Source organism: Leptosomus discolor, chromosome 15 (assembly GCF_034619465.1).
Source record: "Leptosomus discolor isolate bLepDis1 chromosome 15, bLepDis1.hap2, whole genome shotgun sequence".
Taxonomy (NCBI): domain Eukaryota; kingdom Metazoa; phylum Chordata; class Aves; order Leptosomiformes; family Leptosomidae; genus Leptosomus; species Leptosomus discolor.
Window position 1 is genome coordinate 12,645,986 of NC_141405.1, and position 21,340 is coordinate 12,667,325.

A 21,340-nucleotide genomic window follows, 5' to 3' on the forward strand; every position below is an offset into this window, starting at 1 on the left:
ACTATATTCAAATCAGCAACGGAACAACCCCCCTCGTGACGAGGATCTGAAGTTTCTTACCTGTGTCCTTGAGTGTCATTTATTCCAGAGCATCTGTGAGGCAGCCCAGTGGCCAACAGGAACTGCCTCTTCGGATCATGACAGAACTGAACAGAAGCAGAATGTGAAACAATTCACTTACCATTTTTACAGATGCTTCACTTAGCAATGCACAGTTCTTCATTGCTTGTTGTTTAATAATCAAGTAAGATGCAAACATGGGTCAAGGAAGAATGAACGTGTTGCTCAGAAAAAAAAACGACAAACAATAGAAGACAAAAGTTTTCTCAGCAGAAATCATGGACAGCTAACATGAATAGAAGCATTTATATACACGTAATACGTGTACACGCAATAACAAATATCATAAAATACATTTAAGTTGAGGATGGACGATAGCACTAGAGAAAACAGTGTAACATGCATCCACCACATAGCACAGCCTATACCGTAACATCGGCTACAGGACTTTTTGGTCTTATCATAAGCTGTTTATGCAACCTGAAACTGGCTGAGTACAAAAGCTTTGCAGCTTACTACTGAAAATACAAGATGCTAATACAGCGACTGTAAAACCTAAACATGGTGGGAAAAAAAGATTGAGCCATTTTCTAACAGGATCCTAAGATATAAACAAAACTAAAAACTGTGAATAGAAGCAGAGTTGAAATATTAGAAGGCTGCAGCTGAAGTGGAAGTATTTCCCTTTCTCCCAAGGGTACAAACTTAAAATTGAAATCAGTCAACTTTCACACCTTGCCATTAACTTCTCTAGTTCAAAATATTTTTGCAAAATGCTTCTCCCTGTAAGAATATTCATTTTAGAACACGTCTGTAAATAGAACAGCTACACAAACCCTGCACACAGACTGCTTTCATCTCCTTGTGCTTGGTCAGTGCTGGACATGGCTTGAAAAGTTCAACTACTCCAGAGCCAGCAACTCAACGCTTTAATTAGTGTGTTGGCAGGCTCTGTGGACTCAACTGAATTTATAACTGCCTACGAATCAGTTCAAGGGACTATTTGTATTTTCCCCCATCACATCCCTAATGGCACTTCTCATTCAAATTGCCTTTATTTTGCTTAATAAAGCATTGTTTGTTTTTTTTTTTTCTCCCCAGAAAACAGTACAAACCCATTTGCAGGAGTCAAATTGATTACGGATGTAAGCCCAATGCAGACTGACCTGCGACAAGTAACTCAATGCATTGACTTTGTCATACTCTGTTACAGAGCTCTCCAGTAATGATTTTATTGGCAAGTTTGGGGTCACTGATGGTCTTCCTGTCTGACTCATCTTTGGGCATGTTTTTTTGTGTGTCTGTGTTTTACTTCCTCTAGCTTTTAATAGAAATGTTGATCAATATAAAAACATGGGGTTTAATTTCAAAGGGGGGAACTTTGGCCCACTTAGGTTGGACAAGCTTTGAAGGCAGCATTATGAATTGAGTTTGTGGTAGTATGACAATACCCGCAGGTACTGCATTGGGTAACGTACTTCCTCAGCGACTTTAAGTCTCTTGTTCTAATAGCCCATGAACCAAAGCATGTTTCTGTAATGTCACGTGATTTACACATACTCATTCTTTCATTTCATTTTGATTAAACAAAAAAGCAAACCAGTACAGGTAAAAACATGCTTCCTATAATTAACACCAGTAACAGTCCTCAGTGACTTCTACAGATACCATTTTCCATTCACAGATTTTCAACTTTTGCTGCAAATCCGACATCTGTGATTCTGTCCATCTTTACACAAACCTAAAAATGTAAATGCAGCTGAAAATCTCTCTCCATTTTCTCCCTTTATAAGAAAAGGCTGCAAGGCTATTATTTCCACTATAAGAGTTACGGTAATACCCGAGCCAGTGTTTTAGTACACAAGAGGAGAAGAAAAAATAGAGATGTGTACAGTGCACTCTTCATCACCCAGAAACTGTAACTGAATAAACCAAGATTAGAATGGAGAGAAGCAGGGAAGGAGAAAGAATCGCTGGACATCCCAAATGGGAACATATTTGTATCTATTTTTTTTTTTCTTCTCCAATTCCCAATACAGAATTTTAAATAGCAAACTTACCCTCTTTGAGAACTCATGGTTTCACTACACCATTAAATGCATCAACACCGCACTGCATTTTGGAGCTCACTTTGTCATTTTACACAACAAAAAAGATCCGCTATCAAAAAGTAATCAGAATTTGAAATAAGTGAATTTAAACCAGCTACTAAGTATCTTCACGAACTTTTTTTCCCCCTCTTCATTCCAGTTGTTTAGTTTTGGGCTTTTTTTTTTTTTTTTTTTTTTTAGGAAGGGATGGGGCAAAGCGGGCAAATGAAAAAATGTTACTAAAAACAGCATTCTAGAAGCTCATAATTTTTAGTTAAACCCTTAATATCCTACTTCTAATGCTCAATAGGTTTTAATTTGTCACTGAAGGTAGGTTTTATTTGCCCAAAATCCCAGAATAATTTGAGATAATAGCTTAAGGAACTGGATCAGCTTTTTCCTCAATGCTTGTTATGCATGACTACAAGGATAAAAGGTATTTCACTCACAGATAAATATTCAGCCACCAGTTCAACAGCAAGCTTGCACTGGTGGTGTCATTTCCTGAGCCGGCCACTAGCTCCCATCCTTGCGGCACCTCCCATTGTGCCAGCAGCTGTTCGCCCCACTAAGCGACAAACCAGATGAAGGAAATGACAGGAATGAAGAAAAATGACAACACCACTTGGAGGGTGAATTTCTGTAGCCAGATGCGTCCCCGTACCCACTGACTGCATGGACTGTGGTGTGCTGCCAGAGGGAGAGGCCATGGGGAGCCCCAAATGAACGCCCAGCAAGAGAAGGGGAGCACAGCAGCTGCTGGAACGCCAGCCCTGACCTCCCCTTCCCAACAGGCAGTGGAGCCCCCTGTAACCCCATTCCACTGAGCAGACAGCCTTGCAAGGAGCATACAGCCTTGGTACAGAAAGCTTACAGGACAGGACCATTGTGCATGTTCACTACAGCATTTTTAGACTTTGGTTGGGATCTTCTTCTGGCTATGGCTTTTGGAAGCTATCTGAAAAAAAAGGAAAAAAATACCTTATTCCTGTATGTATATTTGCACCAAACTCATCAATCTTGAAATAAAGTTATGCAAATCTTTATCTTATGACTAAACTTTTAAGAAATGCTGATTTAGGAGTACTTTAGGTACAGGCAGACAACAGCTACATGAATTACAGGAACAGTTAAGTCTTCTACACGTACATAAAAACACACCTGCTGCTACCTCCACAGCTGTCTTTAGTGTATGTCAAAGTTCACAACCAAAGCACAATCTGTTGAGGTATTCGTGCTGAAATCTTGTCCAAGCTCATAGTTGTGAGACCACACCAACGTATTGAAATGGGATGTTAAAAAATGAGAAACATTTTCACCTATGAGAATCGGCTACTGCAACCTGTACTTTCAGCTGCCTTTTTGCAAAAGAAAAGACAAGTCATTGGGCTATATTAAATACGTAGCACTCTGTTATCCACAAGTAGTTTTACCTAATTTGGGATTAAAAACAGCACAAGAAGTATCAGAGTTGCTCTGTACAGATTCAGAGTAAGTCATGCCTGATCAACAGCTGAATCACCAGATACACACTACTGTACTACACTTGAAGCCAAGTTGAATTTATCATACGATGGATTTTTTTTAAACTACAATAAAATCCTACTACATAGGATTTTATTTTTTGCTACTGAAGGTAGCACCTCTTGTCTTAGTGTTACACAATTCAAAACAGGTTACTTCAAGAACTGTTTTGAAAGGCTTGTTTAAACAAAGCTTACAAACTCAGATAAAATTCTATTGGAAGACTCATCCACATCATGTCCGCAACAAGGTTTACCATCCAAGATGGAGCATATAGGATAGCAAAGAAATTTGTGAAAAGAACCATGAAGAGTAAGAAAAACCAGTTTAAAAGCACCGGAAGCTTTTCCAGTGGTTTAAACACCATTCAGCCTTTGTTCTCTCCTTTTGTCGTCCCTCCTCTATTTTGCCCCAAACAACACAAATGACAAATGACTTTGGGGGTGCAGTCAAGAATAACTGACTTGCAGGTGATCCTCGTTGCTCAAACACATATGGATTAGTTGGCAATTTGTGACACAAAGATAAGTCTTGATAATGATGCACATGGGAACTTTGGTCTGTCAAAAGGCATTTTAAGAAAATTGTAGCCATCATATATTACAGAAGAGCTTCTCCACTCTGGAGAAGACCAGACCTTAAGCTTAGCCCATCACTTAAGCTGGCGAAGTTCCCCCCAATTGAAGATTTCACAGAGATCCCCAGGACGTTTTACTACCAAGTGTGGAGATAAAGAACAGGAAAACACACAAACTTCAGAAAGGCAGAACAGCCTTCTTTAGTTAGCAAAGGATACATGCATGCAGCTTTCCACTTAACCTGATAAAAAGCAAAAGAACCAATGTAACTAAGTTAAGTAGCATCCTATCTCCACACGAGACAGCCTGATTTTCAGTGCCTCTACCTACTGCATATTCAGAGCACGTTCACCAACATTTTTTTGCTAGTATAAACGCACCAACATTTTTTTTGCTAAAATAAAGACAAGATTATTACAATCACCATACAGAATAGTAATCATGTAAGAAAGAATACTTAACACAGTATCTGTGGTCATCTCGCTTCAAACCACATCCTCTCTTCAAGCCAGAGAAAGGAAGGTCTTTCTGATAAATCTTAAAACGTTCTCCACATGCACACACTTTTATTTAGCACTGACAAAGCTATTAAAATCACTAATTGTCTGTAGTAGTATAATTTAGGTATTCACATAAATGCATTGTAAGGATTTCCATACTGTCAGGTCACATACCTTAAAAAACATGGATCAGGACTTTGACCGCTACAGTAACAGCAAAACCAGAAAACAGTAATACAAGATGAATCTCGCATTCTGAATCCTATGTTCTATTAAACAACATTTCAAAAATTCTATAAAATACTCGGAGATTTTCAAAACTCAGCTAGCCAAGGCCTCAGGTAACTGATCCAAACCTGAAGTCAGCCCTGCTTTAAGCAGAAGGCTGGATGAGATGACCTTCAGAGGTCCCTTCCAGTCCATGTTAGTTTGTGATTTTATAAAATAAAATGGAAAGTGGGAGTATGTTTGCATACACACCCACAAACACACTTGCCCTCTTTCTTTCTAGATACCCTTGCCATTCTATAGCTAAAATGACACTGAATACTGCATGTCAAGCAAGATTACAGACATCACTGAGTGGCAGATTGATTTTGATATCTTAAATACATCAATTTTGCATTTATACATAAGAAGCATAGAAGAAAGTATTGCTGTATAACCTCAGTGAGGTGGCAAAGATGTAAGACTTCTCACACTTATCAGTTCTATCTGATCTCAGAAGAGTCCAATTACCTGCTGAATCCTCAGCTTCACGAAAACACAATCCTCACTACCCAGAGCTTTGACTCCTGCAGTGGTGAGGAACCTCTCTGGAATTATAAAGGGATGAAATATTAATTGCTTCTGCTGAGACACCAGAAAAGAGGAAGCAGGCTTCTCCTGAGACAGTCAAACCACAAAAAACGTTCAGGTTCACCATTCCTCTCCAACCCACATTCTATTTACGCACCACAAACTGAAACTCCACTACTCCCACCTTCGGAATTCCTCCTTTGATGTGTTTTCCCTTCTGCCATCCACTGATCAGTATTTTCAGCAGTGACCCATGAGAATGTGCTTAACAAGATACAGTGTTGAAACTCATTCAGGGCGCCCTGATTCAGACGCCCAAAAGATACGTCACTACCAACAGACACAGGACATGAAAAGTTCTTGAAAAAGTAACGACAAGTACCATCACACTTATGATAGTATTTCCTACTATTAAATCTTTCTCACAGACAAGCGACCGTGCCTTATAGAGGTTACGTTTGAAATTTACTCCTATTTTACCACAAGATAAAGTAGACAGAGAAGCCACTTCACCAAGACGATCTATTAAACCTGAAGAATTCAGAATAAACCCGGATTCCTGCATCCCTGTTCCATTCTTAGATAATGTGTCTAGGTGCAGCATTCTGCCTCCTCCCGAACTCTTGACTGTATGATCAAGCCTTAGACGGGCATTCAGAACAAGAAAAGAGCTGAAGAATTAAACAGCCATTCTAAATGGTAAGAAACTAGGGCATCCAAACTGTTCTTGTCGTCTAGAGTAACCTACTCCAGTCTGTCTCTCCTCAGTTCTACCCCCACCCCTCGCCAAGGGGTGTCTGTGACAATCTACAAAACTTATTTCACAAAGAAAGCTGCAAGACCTGTTTTAAGTAATTCTTTCCTCACGTTTTGTAGGGTTTTTTACCACAAAAGTAAATCACAAAATAGAACAGACCACCTTTCCCAAACAAAACATACGAAGTTTTTACGTAATACTAAGTTCATTGAGCTAGAAGCACAATCATAATTATTGTGACTTTAGAAAACTACTTCTTGTAAAGGCAAAATAATGGAATATAAAGTTACTAGTATGAAAACTGGTGCATTGTAACTTAAGCTCTTTAGCTAATGGTTTGAAATTTAAGTTCCAACACAGAACCTGTCCCTATTTGGATGGAAGTTTCCCAGTTTACATACTTAAATACTCACATTTCAAAAGATTTGATAGATCCACAGTTCTAAGGAAACCAACTGGGACAGTAGAGCCACATTACATAACACAAAGCCAAACAAAAAAATTGTGGTTTTACAGCCACTATTTGCCTTTCCCTATAAACCCATACAGAAAATGTTCTCATTTTCACATTGCTTAGGTCAGAAACCTATATTCAGTATTGCCAAGAACCCGATTATTTTGCTTAGAGTAATTCCTCTATGTGTATATTCTTAATGTATCTTTGGAACAACAGTGTAAACAATTTTTATAGATTTAGTTATGAGATTTGAACATTATTTAAGTTCAGCAATTCCTGTAGACCCATGGGTGCAGAAAAACTTACTCGGCTGTTTTGACAAAAGCATAGCCAGTGCTCTTGACATATTCTTGGCAGAAGCAAGAATCCAGTTTCAGAATCATTACCATTCATTATTCTGCAAAGTTTACCGGAAAATAGTAATGATAATATTTTGCTCTACAGCAGTCAGATATTCAAAAGCCTATGTTGAAATAACAACCCAAAATGTATCATCCATGCATATTATAACATTACAAAAGGAAATTTTAAAAAGTCTACTTTTCTCTTGACTTTTCTTCAGCATGAAGAGCTAGTCCAGTGTGAGGTTTTGGGGGAAACACATTAGCATGGGCTGAATCATACTATATTCAAGTACTAAGCACCATAATAATAATTCTACCAGTAATTTTATGGAGTGAGTGCACCTCAACACATCATGCATCTGCAGTATCAGTTGACTTCCACAATAATAGGTAGTTAAATACTATAAATATTTTTAGCATGCATCCTTAAAGGCACAAGAGCTAGGCTGAATAGGCTGACAAGACGCTGCCCAAATGCCACAGGACAGCAGAGCTCCTTACTGAAATAACCTACTGCAGCTGCAGAGTAGATCTTGTAGACTGGTGGAAAGCTTAACCGATTGTACTGAAGCTGAGTCCTTCTCCCTTTTTACTGTGACAACATTGACAATAGAAAATCTGAGAGTGCTGAAAGACACTTCACTGAGAACTAGTGTCACTAGTCATACTTCTTTTGTGAGCCAAACTGAGTCATTTACATGAATGACTGCTTGGTAGTCAAAATAAAATTTGAAAGGTACAGAGCAAAGACAGTACGCTGAAAGACATGGGAAGTGGCATTTTCATTTCGAGAAAGCTTCAACAAATGATGTTCTCTGCTTTATTTAAAAAAAAAAAAAAGGAGCTATCTGTGCAACATTTGGCAAAACATATATTGTTAATAAGGCAACACTGAAGTTTTATACTTCAAAAGCAACAAAAGAATATTTAAGAGCAGCAGTTTCTTACAGCAGATGAAGTAGCTCATTAGAAAAACTGAATGTTGCCTGTAATGACCTAATTAGGGGAATTTCTCCATAGAGAGAGAGACTGTTCTAACGGAAGTTGATGGGAAAACCCAGCTGGCTTGCATACTGTAAGGTCAAGACCCAAACACTTATGAAAGTATGTGGTTAAAGAAAAAAAAAAAAAAAGAAACAGAAGACTGGGAGTTTCTGTCCTTCCGACAAACATGTATTGAGTACAGTCGCACTAATTTCAGTTTCTCAGTTAAAAACTTTCCAAGATTACTCATACTTAGTAACTACAAAACCAATTCAGAACTGCCAACACTATTCTGTTGAACTTCAGTCACTGAAAGTACTCCACACTTACTGCATCTTTGTTAGAGAAGAAATAAAGAGGCATCATATATCAGCTTTCGTAGTATCAAAAGCCAAAGCAAGAGATCATATTATTCAAGAACAAAATATATTTTGATAAACAACATAGTATCTGATCTCAATTACTCATTTTTAGAAGGCACTAACACAACACACTATATAGTCTCTATATGATAGTTTCACCCATCATTTTTTAGTGCATCAATAAACTGCACGAATACCTTCCAGTATGTGGGATATATTAAAGTTGTTCCCTAAGAAAAAGCATTCCAAGAAACACAATCAGGATGGAAGCATGCTTGATGCTGCAACTGCTCCTAGAACGTTGCTTCTGTTTTAACCCCTTGAGTTTTAAATAAAACGTGAAGAACTTCTACATTAACACAACCTACAGAAAGTTAATAAATTCTGAGTAACCTGGAGCAATATCCATTAGCATTTTGGCTGCTTGTTTCTTGTTGCCCTTCAGAGAACTATATACAGACTCTCACAGTGAGACAATCCACTCCACACACTTTATTAATGTTAACATAACACAGTAAAACTTTAGGTAATCCAGTTTAATATGCTGTTCAATAAGTAACATGGAATTTCATACTACAACTTACAGTAATTCTTTATAGTTCACAATACCCTCACAGCAAAACCAAAATGGACCAAAAACTGCCCCAGTATTGTTACACAAGAGCTTGATTTTCTTCTTGCTGGTCACCCTGAAAAGTAACACAATGATGACAGTTACAATAAGACATGCAAATACCTAAATATGAAATACGTTTGCATTGTTTCACAAAGTAGGTCTAGGCAAGTACATTCCCCTAATATAATCTTCTAACTTTGAAAGAATGGAAAATATTACAATAATTCCATTTGTGCTTTTGTGTGCGCAATACATATAATCAGGCCAACATCTTCTGGTTTTATGCTGTATATACATAGGTATCACTATAGCAAAATACCGATCAACATTTAGCATTACAATAAAGTCAGTTATTTAATTGTCTCAGACTAACCCCTCAATCTTAATTTTAAATCTTAAAAGCAGTGTCACACATCCACTTTCAAGTTACTTTAGTGAAATAACCACAGATTGTGGTTTGTCAGGGGTAGGAGGTAGTTCTTTGTTTGGTTTTAATTAAAAAAAAAAAAAAAAAAACAACAGACAAAAAAAAACCCCCGAACTATAAACACTAAAGACCAAAACCAGTATATGCGGAATATTTTAGTTCACTTAAGAACTGTTGTTTTATACTTTGGCCAGTCTTAGAGAGTCTGAATGCAGACCAGTCAAAACAAAGCATCAAAAATCCATTTGTTGGTAGGGCACAGGAAGCTGTCCTACTAAGGAGGCTATTTTATCAGTTTTTTATTCTTTTTTTCTTTTTCTTTTAAAGGTAATTTAACTTTCACTTTCCTGCTTCCTAAGAAACGCCTCAGCTGTTCACACTAGTGTCATGGTAACTCCTCCAGCTTGCTGGACTCTTCCTCAGGATTGTTTATTTTCCTTCCCAAGTTAGGGAGTTACACTTTACAACTGACTGCCTTGTCTGGACAGTAATCATACAACCTTTCAGATGAAATTACTTAGGAGAAAGAGAAGTTCTGCAATACAGACTCTTGCAAGATCTGACGATTGTGAGAAAAGCTACATAGCAAAAATTGTTATAAAAGGTGTTGCCACTACCATTTCAGGAGAGACAGGAACTGAAGCTGAAGCCTGCTTTTGAGGTTGGGGCTTCCCAACTAATCATTTACTACTGACTGACACCGACTCATCCTACAGGTTTCAGTCTTCCTCACAAAACTGCTGAAACCCTTTTGAGTATTTATTTTGGATTTGTATTCTGTTTAATTTCTTAGTGAATCAATGCAAAAAAAGATAAAGTCCCAGGAAAGTCAGTTTTATCACGAGAATCTGTCTCATTAATAAAGGTACAGGGAAAGGAGTTTTTGAATCTCTATCACTAAATATTGCAAAAGCACAAGAATCCCAAATCCCCCAAAGCTTCCTCAAAAAAACCCTAGTCAACTACTTTGGCTCATCATGCTTCAAGTTAATGTCAGAGTAAATAATAAACATTAAAGAAAAAAAAAAAACAAAACCAACTGTTTATTATCTGCTTTAACAGTTTTGTACTTGATACACACTAACCCGAAAAATAATTTGAATCTACCTTGGTTGGTATTCTAAATGCTCAAGTTCGAAGTTACTAACAGAAGAAGCATTAGAGAAGAAACGAATTTATTCAGGAACCTAACTGGACATGGATCAGTAACACTTCCCTTTGGCTACGCCCTGCTAATAATAACTTAAATTAGATTTCCATACGTTCTTTTCTACTTGCATCATTTCAACATGCAACTCCTCACAACAGCCAGAATTCAAAAACCCATACCATTTCACCTGGCAAGAATCTTGAAATCCCTGGTACTCGACTCCCTCACTGTTTCTCTATCAACTTAATTGTCTACAACACCAACTTCTGACAGCTAACATTATCAGGTAAGACTCCAAAAACAAGACAGAAATAAACATTAGAGCCACTGACGAAGCAGCTGAGTCTAAGTGTTCTTGCTCCATTATCTCTGACATTTCCAGTTCCTTAACAGTTAGTGTTTAGCCAACCTAAATCTAGACTAGATAGTGAAAGGCCTACAATACAACAGCTGCTTTGTGACTATTAATTCAGAATTCGTTAATGAAGCACCTTCAACAAGACCGTGTTATTTTCCTGGCCCTTATATAGCAGCACAGAATGAAAAGGTGTACTCCGTAAGGCCCAAAACAGTAACGGCAACAGGAAAACATGACACCCAAATGCCCGGAAAGCAGGAAATACCTGCCTTCATCTCCACCCTTCAATAGGAAGTGCAGTACCACACCTTTAAAAACAAGAAAAGAAAGTATACATTAACATAACCACTGTTCCTTTCCAAAGGAAAATCAGTTTCCTACAACAATTAAGAATTTTGCCCAGCCTCCTAAAAACACTGAGTTAGTAACAGAGTTTAGTCTTACACCCAAGTTCAACTACCAACATGGCTTCAGGCACATCACTCGACCATGGTGTGGATATCCCACAGGTAGTAAGAATCCCCCAGTACCACCACCACTCTACCTCACTGCTATGTTGTGACTGAAGAGGAGGTGTGCATGAAGAGATGCGTGGCCAGCAGGGCGAGGGAGGTTCTCCTCCCCCTCTGCTCTGCCCTGGTGACGCCACACCTGGAGTGCTGTGTCCAATTCTGGGCCCCCCAGTTCAAGACGGACAGGGAACCACTGGAGAGAGCCCAGCAGGGGCTACAAAGATGATGAGGGGACTGGAGCATCTCTCTGACGAGGAAAGGCTGAGAGACCTGGGGCTCTTTAGCCTGGAGAAGAGAAAACTGAGAGGGGACCTTATCAATACTGATAAATATCTAAAGGGTGGGTGTCAAGAGGACGGGGCCAGGCTCTTTTCAGTGGTGCCCAGCGACAGGACAAGGGGCAACGGGCACAAACTGGAGCACGGGAAGTTCCACCTGAACATGACGAAAAACTTCTTTACTCTGAGGGTGACAGAGCACTGGAACAGGCTGCCCAGGGGGGCTGTGGAGTCTCCTTCCCTGGAGATATTCAAAACCCATCTGGAAGCGTTCCTGTGTCACCTGCTCTAGGGGAGCCTGCTTTAGCACGGGGGTTGGACTAGGTGATCTCCAGAGGTCCCTTCCAGCCCCTACCAGTCTGTGATTCGGTGAATGAAAAACAAACCCAAAAGCATCATCAGTGACATGGTGTTCAGATACTGAAACACAAAACAATTATTTTCCTCATAGAGAGGCTATACAACTGCCCCTGGTAGGTAAATATTCCCTAGAATACCACAGTATGCCCTAGGATGTCTGTCCCATAAAACTCTCCTTATTTTTGAATTTCTTTATTCTTAGACAGCTGTCATTTCTTAGCTTTATACAATTACCACTGCATACATGCCGGATCACTCATCCAGCATTTTATGTATTCGGTATGATTTAGCATCTTCACATAGATATCGTGAGACTGTAACAAAGCATCATACAGCTTACCTTTCAGGGATAACAGAAAGTTTTTTCTCATACCAAACAACTTTTCACAATATTTCTCACATCTCAGAAGGCTGAAATAAGCAATCAGCTAAGAACAAACCCTCTGTCTCACCTGTATCAGATCAGTCCCAGGAATTCAATTATTGCTGCGCTCCAAACTAAAATTACATTGCCAGAGAAAAATGCTATTTTGAAGAATGAACTGGAATTTGGCAGCTTCATCAGCATTGGTATTTACTTTCTCCTGACCTAGCTTCCAAGAATTCTTCTGTGCCATAGAATCGCTTTCAGAACCCCAACTTGTTCACCTACTAAAATCAAAAGTAAGAAGAATTAGGAAAGTCACAAGCAAAACCACAGTGGAAAACGAGAATCAAACATGCTACATGCGTTACGTACTTCACCATACCAGCGAGGGGTTTGGACACACCATGCAATGCCAATGTAATGTCCTAGGTTCTCGGTGTCCCCCTGCACACATCAAAAGATACATTTTTTTTTAAGGTCAGATAAGTAAGACATGGATGAAACTACAATTATTCAGTAACACTGTTGTGGATAATTGAAACCTAAATAAAGAGTAGTGGCAAGCATACCTATTTGAGGCTCCTCTGATCTCAACTGTGAATGCCTCAGTTACTGATGACACTGCAGTAAAAGAAATCAGCAGTCGACTGATGGCGTGGTGGCCTCGTTGAGCACAGCACTATTTTTAGATAGGTTAACACGTCACTTTGTATGTGGTATCGGTCAACAATGAAACACTTTTCTTTTGAGAAAGGTTAAAGCACGCGCAACTGCACCTGCCTGGAGACTGCACTACTGTAAAAATCTAGCAGCTTACTGAAGTGGCTGGGATACGTGTAAAGCACCAGCTATTTTCTTGTTCCACTCGTGGATCTCATATACAGTTAAGGCAGGCAGTCACTGAACGGGCACGTTTGCTAGGTGTACTTTAGGAGTCTTACATCTTTTCCAAAACTCTCAGATTCTTGCCTCAGAAGGACTGGACCGACCATTATGTACCAAGATGTTTTTAGAAAATGAATCAAGAGCATGAATGACATGAGTTTCTAATAAAACAAAATTAAATGTGATAATAAAATCACATAAAATATTTTCAAATGCAAAACATGCAAAAAAGGTAGTATCACTAACGTGTCATCTGTCTCTGTTGACAAGCAGTCAGGCGGCATCTCTCTCTCTTCTTTCACAGTTACAATTCTCACATCTCCAAGTTCAGAACAAGCAGATTCTTTAGACAACCGGTCATCGTTGTCATATCTGCAAATACAACCCGAATTGTTAACTGAAACATTTCTTCTGAAAAAAAAGTTTCATTTCATCTAGACTAGTATTTTGTCCTCAACGATACAAATATCAAAACAAATACATATGCTGTTCTACAAAGGATATCCAAAAACCTTCCCTTTTAATAAAACTAGCTGTATACTTTCCTCTTTCTTATATAACTTCCACCCCATTTTTTTTTTTAAACATTAGCTACAGTCTTTAAAGTACTATCAAGAAAAATATTTCATCCGCCCTTCGAGGGTATAGTACTAACGTTCCATCAGCCGCTATTAAAGAAGTGCTGCCTGGCAACGGCGTTTCGTTTTTCACAGTAATTCTTCTCACACCCTCAGGGAGGGAACAGATCGGAGCTTTTGACAACGGGTCATAGCTGTCATACCTAGAAAGAAGATACAGAGTTGGTATTAACACCAAGAATTATTGACTTGGTATAATAATACCTGTGAGTATTGTACTCACAAGTCCAGTAAAAACCCTGCAACTTCTGCATCATTTCTGAAATCCAGCTTTTCCTTAAGCGTCAACCATCGCTCAATATGATTTCCCACATATATCCTTGTTTTCCCCCTTCTTCGATCAAGGCTTTGCTTTCTCTTCTTCTTTTCCAGAAAAGACAACACCGGGGGCCTTCCACACCGCTTCGCTGGCAGTGACATTGTGAGCCTGGAAATAAAGGACACGCTGCTCAGCGAGGCGTAGCTCGCAGCAACAGGCTGTAGCCGGCCGCTCCGAACCGCCGCGGCACAAACCGGTGGCCAAGCCCCGCGACCCTCTCGCTCCCGCCAAGCTAAGCCCCCACACCGCCGCCAGCGACCGCGGCTCGGCCGGCCGAAGCGCCGTGAGCCCCGCGGCCTGGCCGGCCCCGCACGGGCGGCTCCCAGCCGCGCCCCCCGCCCCGTCTCCCCCAGGAGGCGGCCGTTCCCAGTCAGGCCACAGCGACAGGCCGCAGGACAGCCCCGAGCCTCCCGCCGCTCCCCCGGGAGCCGCTGGCGGTCACTCACCGCCGCGCCGCGGCCCCGCCGCCCCCGCAGCGCCGGAGGTAAACACGGGGCACGTGACCGGCGGGCGGCGGCGCGCGCTGATGGCGCGCGCGTCACGTGAGGACGGGCGGGCCCCGCCGCTTCTGGGGCCGCGGCGCTCGGTAGGACCGGCCCGGGGGGGGGGGCGGCGGGACCCGGGCGAACGCGGCGGCGGCTGCTGCAGGCGGGGAGGGAGCTGGGCTGGGCCGGCCTGCGCGGGCCGCCTCAGGCGGGGCTTGGCCCGCGTGCGCCGCAGCGAGAGCCGGGCCCCGGGCAGGAAAGGCCGCGGCTGACGCGAGGCACGGCCCGATGGCGACGGGCAGCACCAGCGGGAAGGAAACCGGTTCAAAGCCTTGTTTAGATCCTAAACCGTGCCACTAACAACCATCGCACCTCCTGAGAGAACAGGTAGGGACACTGGGGTGAAAACGGGTCTGCAGGTCACTGAAGTTGAGGGAAAGCAGATAACACCATACATTTTAAAATACTAATAACAAACTTAAGTAAATATGTTAAAAACAATAAAAATACGTGGCTTTCCCAAACAACAGTTCCCAGTGTGAATTGCCAAAGTGCTGCGTCACTATTTCTCAATTCGAAAGGCCAGACTCAGACACAAAACCAGAGTCTTCCTCTGAAGAGCAGAAAGTGTATGGAGTTTGACTTGCCTATTGAAGGGAAATACTACATCAGTGACACAAAGACAAAGCAACATAAATTTGGAATTCATGTTGTCACAGTGTGTTGTAACGATGACATTGTACACAGCATGCACGCTACCAGTTTCTGAGCCCCTCCACACACTTCTGCTGACATATGCTGCATTTTTAAATAAATAAATCAAAACACAGACTGGGTTAACTAGCAATGTCCGTGGATACTTTGGTAGACTCACAGTAACAAGTCAAATTAGCTCAAGAACTGGTAGATGACTGGAAGCTCACAGAAACATTTATTTACATCAGTTAAATAACCAAAACAAAATCTTTTGTTTGGTTTTTGTCCAACATTTACATAACTTAAAGAACTGAAGGAAAAAAGCCACCGCGACCTAAAATCTATTTCACTGTCTTTTATCATCTATACCACCAGTATGCAAGCAGATTTTCATGACACATTGTAGTGTTAGAGTTAATAGCGAAGTGTTAAAAGAATTACCACAGCATAATTATAGGTTCTCTCAAAACAGCACAAATTCTCAGTGATACTTGTATATAATCCCTTGTATTTTACCCTTTTCCTTTAAATATGAGGTAATTCTTCCCCTACCATCATTATTTCTGTGAAATACTTATTTGGTGATACTGTTTCTGGGTAAATATGACTGTTTAAGAGTCTTTTCATACTTATTTCTTCCGATTGCCTTCACAAATACAGCTATCGTCTGTATAAATAAATTCACATTCTGAATAATGGAACCGCATTAACCACTAAAAGCTGTTATGGGCTGGTAAGTTCCTGTTTTATCTTGAAAGCACAAAGCTGCTGGGAGAAGTAAGGGGGTACTAACAATGTTTACTTCTACCAAGTAATTCTGAAACAAAAGCAAATATGCAGCAACTCACCTTTTATGCTAAGGTAGTAAGTTAAGCTGCTGCTGTTAGACATGCTGGTAAAGTTAAAAATAGCATTTGAAAACACAGGTGCATGTCTGTGTTCTCTGGAATGAATTACTAGATAAGAAAAAAAAAATCAAAGCTGTTAAGTTAATGCATCTTGCCACGCTTGTGGTTTGTTTTTGCTGCTCTCATTAAGGAGGTCTGTGAGCCAGTATTAACTTCTCCTGCTTCAGCTGGTTCTGGCTGTGTGACAGACACAGCAAGGGAATGCTTTTAATCCCACCAGTATTTATATTAATGTTGATTTTACCACTTGGAGGTCCATGTCAGCAAGGTTAATATTTTGCCCCTGAACTGTTTCACATGAGTCCTTTAATAAACTCACATTCCTAGTGCCATGAATTGTAGGTAATAGAGCAGCAGCAGCTGCTGCCTCTTAGGAATGAAATTTCAAAGCCCATACCCCAGGCTCGACAGAGGTTACGGTTCATTTTTCTCCACAGCAATGCAAAGAAACATAACTGAGGGCACCAGGTGCAGCACGCTGCCTCCTCCTGAACCACAACTGCAGCCGTGCAGGCAAGAATTTCAGAGGTTTATACAGTTCGTAGCCATCTCTCTGCTACATGACTTTGGCTCACCCTCTCCTCTTACCATCAACTTCTCACTGAAAATCCTGGCTATACCATCATCATCTTTCTGCTGATAAGTATTTTACTATGCTTCATTAGTTTCCAGAGCAAACATCTTACCTTTGAGCTCCTTCATATTTAGCTTCCAAATGTAAGCACAGTAATAGTGTATCTTAAAACTTACGAAGCGTACTGTCTCCTATTTCGATATAAAATGCCCTGTGTTGCTAACAGAGCAATCAGTAAACCCAGCAGTATGTTTAATACCCCATTTATTTAATGTTTTATATCTATTTGTGAGACAAGATCGAGAAACTGCTCCCTGGAAATGCCAATGCAAACTTCTTCCTACAGCAAGTAATTTATCTGTGTAATAGAATAAAAACCACGCAGAGACCGAGTTTATCTAGCCAAGCGCCCTGCCTCCAGAACCCATGGGGATGCCTGATCCTTTATCTGGTATATTCTCCCAGTTTCCAGTTATCAGTGGTTTAAGGATCTTGAAGACAAGAGGGTGAATCCAAACCCTTACGTTAAGCAGGCACGGAAAGACCTAGACCTCACTTAATATTTTGGGCTTCATAATACACTACTGCAGTGACTCTTCACTTTGCTTTTCGAGGCATTTGTTACAAGACTGTTTTTCCTAGACAAAAATGGTTTATGACACTAGCACAGTCACATATCTCCACGTTCCAGTGCAATACCGACAACCCATTAAAAAATACAGCACAGCAGTGATATTAATTAGACCCCCCCCCAAAGACCAACTCTTTCATCATCAGTTGCTTCAGCCAGTCTGTTTCCCTTCTAACCTGAAGCAGAGTCAATGGCAACTATTTAATGAAGAGAACTAAGAATAAAGGTGAAAACCACAAGGTTTATCACCACACAATTTGTTCCAGCAAGAGCCTTTCCTTGCGTGAAAATCCTTGATGTTTTCAGATTGACCTGATTTCTTAAGAACAGCACACAAAGGATGGATTGAGACAAAGGTGTAAGGTGTGAAATTCAGAAAGCATGCTTGTTTTCAAAACTGAGCTCCCGGTCATTTAGGCCTTCATGATACAAAACAAGAACTACTATATTCTAAGAGATTTTAAGAAAAATTGGCTGTACAGAAGTCTAGCAAGACCTGCATTCTCATTGCATCCTGATCCCTGTACACTTACGTAATACAAAAGTGGAATTTCTGACATTTATCAATCACTGCCAAGGATGATTAATCACATTTAAATTCTTTCATCATATCTGCAAAGAATTAATAATAATTTCTTATATTAAAAAGCAGCTAAGTTACGCTGTGTAGTACCTAACATGCAACAAAAACTTTCATGCAGAAAACATGAAGTGAAAAAATAAGTAAGAAAGCAAGTCAAACAAGCAGAGTAATCAAACCAATAAGCTAGAGAAAAAAACAGCATTTCTAACAATATGTGCTTCAATTCCTATATTTACTTTCTCCCCTCACCATCTGCTTCTGTTCTGCTTTTTCTTCCAAAAGCATCCACCTCGTTTAGCTTCACTCACCCTATCACAGACTTCAGCTGAACAGAAAGAAAATTCCCAGTGCCAAAGCCAAAAAGCCACTACCTGTTCATAAAAGGCCCTCTAAAAATAACTCTCGTTTTTCTTACAATAATTTTAGATCTTTAAGAGAAACAGCTCGTATTGATTCAATGATTTGCTACACACATCCTCTAAGCAAAAGAAGTTGATTTTTTTGGCCACCAGTACCTTTGGATTGTACCTCTGCCTTCAGTGCTGCCATTTTTGCCAAATCTTCCCCTTTTTTGGTAGCCAGTACTGAATCCCACAAGAGTGAGATACTGTAGTGTGGAGAAAGGGTGAATTACAGAACAGGGAAGAATTTCAGCTATCAGTATTCTTCAGCAAGAGAAAGAACTCTTCCCATCATGGAAGTCACCTAAGCAATGCTCAGATGGATTGCTGTTTCTCTAGGAAAACTCTGAGCTCCTTAGGGGTCAAGCAACAGCTGCAGCATGGCTCCTAGCGGGTCCCCATCCTCCCGGGGAGGCAGCAGCTGACCCAGAAGGCTCTGAAGCAGCTCTGCTCACCAGGACTGGGAACCGCGAGAGCCCCAGCTGGGCCCAACAAGTCCTTTTGAGTCAGTGTTGTCCCACAAGCCGGGTCCAGTACCTGGTGTGCAACAACCCAATCGCACACCCAGGGCCGAGATATTTATTTATTTCAGTTCTGCACAGAAAAAGGTGCTAGGGGGGAATTCCACAAAGCTAGCACACCTCCTCATTTCGCCTCATGGTTTATGTAGTACACTTTTACTTCAGTATCCCCCACCGTCGACACCTCCTAAGTAGCACGTCATTAATTAGTAGTTTACAGACAATTACATAACTTAATTATTATGCATGCTCAGAGGGTGTCTGTTGTTATACTGACCAAAACTAAGTATAAACAAAATTAATTAGTTTACATACTTTCAGGGATGTTCTTCCTCAAAAGTGCTTTTCGCTGGTAGTTGTCCTTGCCTAGATGAGGTACGTCAGTGCAAAACACAGGCTGACCCAGCACTGACCCATCCAGATAACTTAACGAGCATCTACGTTACATATTAGAGATGGATCTAGTAGCGACAAAGCATTCATCTTGTTACGGGATTAGTAAAAAACCCCGCCTAAAATTATGCTTATTAATTAGTAATTACCATCCCTTCTGCTATTGGTTAGTTGTATTTAAATCAGCCTCACTTTCTGTGTAAATTAGCACTCATACACCTTACAGGTGTGTAGGTCTTGTCAGTCCTGATCTCCCCTGGCTGCATTTACATTTCCCTTTGTTTCTGTGGAAAGTTACTGACTTCGCGCTGCTGGGACACCCATCCTTCTTGTGGCACCTTTTGGGGCAGGACGTTCCTCTTTTATCATTCAGGTCTTATTCAAGGCCGTAGTCGCTGGTCAGGCAGGCACTGCTGTTACTGAAGAAGTAACTTGGCTTAGCGAGCCAGATACAAGCCCCCTGGTCCACCAGGCGAAAGACAACAGGCCCTGTGTCTTGTGAAAACCAGGGCCCAGCTTAGCGAAAAATCCCGTTGCCAGCTGAGTGTCATCAGGACAAGCATCGCCAGTTCACCTCTGCAAGCAGCTGAAGTACAAGCACGTTTTTTGCTGTTTTTCCTTACATTTCTAACTAAATGTAGAAGTCCCACTGGCTGCACTAACACAGCATTTCCACGTTTTAATGCCGACGCGCCGCCAGAGCCCCTCTCTGCGGGAACGCGCACAGATGCCCTGGGTCACTGCTGACAACGCTTAGCGGGGCAGCTACCCGGGGGTCACTGAGACCCCGCTTCTGGTGGAGTACTGAAGGCAGGAAGGCAGGTCGGTTTGGTTAAGAAGACCTGCGTGAAAACAGAAACATTTTGGAGAGGAAAATCTTCACGAGGACGCGCAGCGGGGCCTGAGGAGGCCGCGGCTCCGCCCGCGGAGTCCTCCACACCCAGGGGCGGCAGGTTCGCACCGACACCTGCTCCCCACGGTCCTCACCGCCACCCCGGCGGAGCGGAACGGAGAGCCCCGGGCCGCCTCCTGGGGACGGGACGGCGGCAGCGCGGCCCCCCCCAAACCCCCGCGCCGGCGCTTCCCGCGCTCACAGGGAACGGCCGCCCCGTACGTGACGCGGAGCAGGCGCACGCTGATGACGCCACAAAGCCGCGCCCCCAGCCCCAACTGCCGCCTGAGGCGGGAGGCGCCGTTCGCCCGAGGGGGCTGAGGTGGCGGGGGCGGCCGCGCTCCCCGGGATGGACCCTGCCCCGCTGCCGACGTCCCCGTCCTCGGCAGGCAGCGGTGTCGGTGCCCGGGCGGACCGCCCCAGCGGGGCTCCTCGCTCCAAGGGGGCAGCAGGGGGGGCCGCCGCAGGGAGGGCGGACGGGGCTGGCGTGAATTTTGCAGGTGTTGTGTAAACAGCGTGGCGATCTGCCGGGAGGGCTCGGCAGGAGGGGTGTGCGCTCCTACGCCGTGTTCGAATTCACTCAGTGAGGCAGGCGGGAAGAGGCCTTCAATTACAAAAAGGGCGATGAGAAATAAAACGGAGCGTGTGTGCAAAGCTGACGTGGAGAGTGACACGGTTTTTCTCACTGACAGCACGAGCTGAACCCCACAACGGACGGTAACGATGGAATGAGCGGGAAACAGAATGCTCTTCGTTTGAGCACGTAGCATGCGATGACGGGGGGAGCCTCTCCCGTGCCAGGGCCCGTGCTGTGCCGTGCCCGGGGAGCACCCTGAGAGGCAAGACCTGATAAGATGAAGTGCAAAAAGGTCCTGGCCGGTGGCTACGCTGT

General features: G+C 42.1%; 1 protein-coding gene across 5 annotated transcripts; it reads right to left on the minus strand.

Annotated features, from left to right (window-relative positions):
• Positions 1–8,926: 8,926 nt before the first annotated feature.
• LOC147414435 (uncharacterized) lies at positions 8,927–14,568 on the minus strand. Of its 5 annotated transcripts, XR_015183898.1 has the most exons (7): positions 14,269–14,568; positions 14,063–14,188; positions 13,654–13,779; positions 13,092–13,143; positions 12,895–12,966; positions 12,608–12,806; positions 8,927–9,143 (listed from the first exon to the last, which is right to left on the minus strand). XR_015183898.1 is itself a non-coding variant. In XM_086473570.1 (4 exons), the coding sequence occupies exons 1-4, from the start codon at positions 14,463–14,465 to the stop codon at positions 13,159–13,161; spliced, it is 492 nt and encodes a 163-aa protein (XP_086329696.1). In that variant the 5' UTR covers positions 14,466–14,568; the 3' UTR covers positions 13,150–13,158. The 5 variants fall into 5 exon arrangements, 1 of the variants encoding a protein (XP_086329696.1); XR_015183897.1 differs by lacking the exon at positions 13,092–13,143 and having other exon boundaries at positions 12,608–12,803; XR_015183895.1 differs by lacking the exon at positions 13,092–13,143.
• Between the last annotated feature and the right edge of the window lie 6,772 nt (positions 14,569–21,340).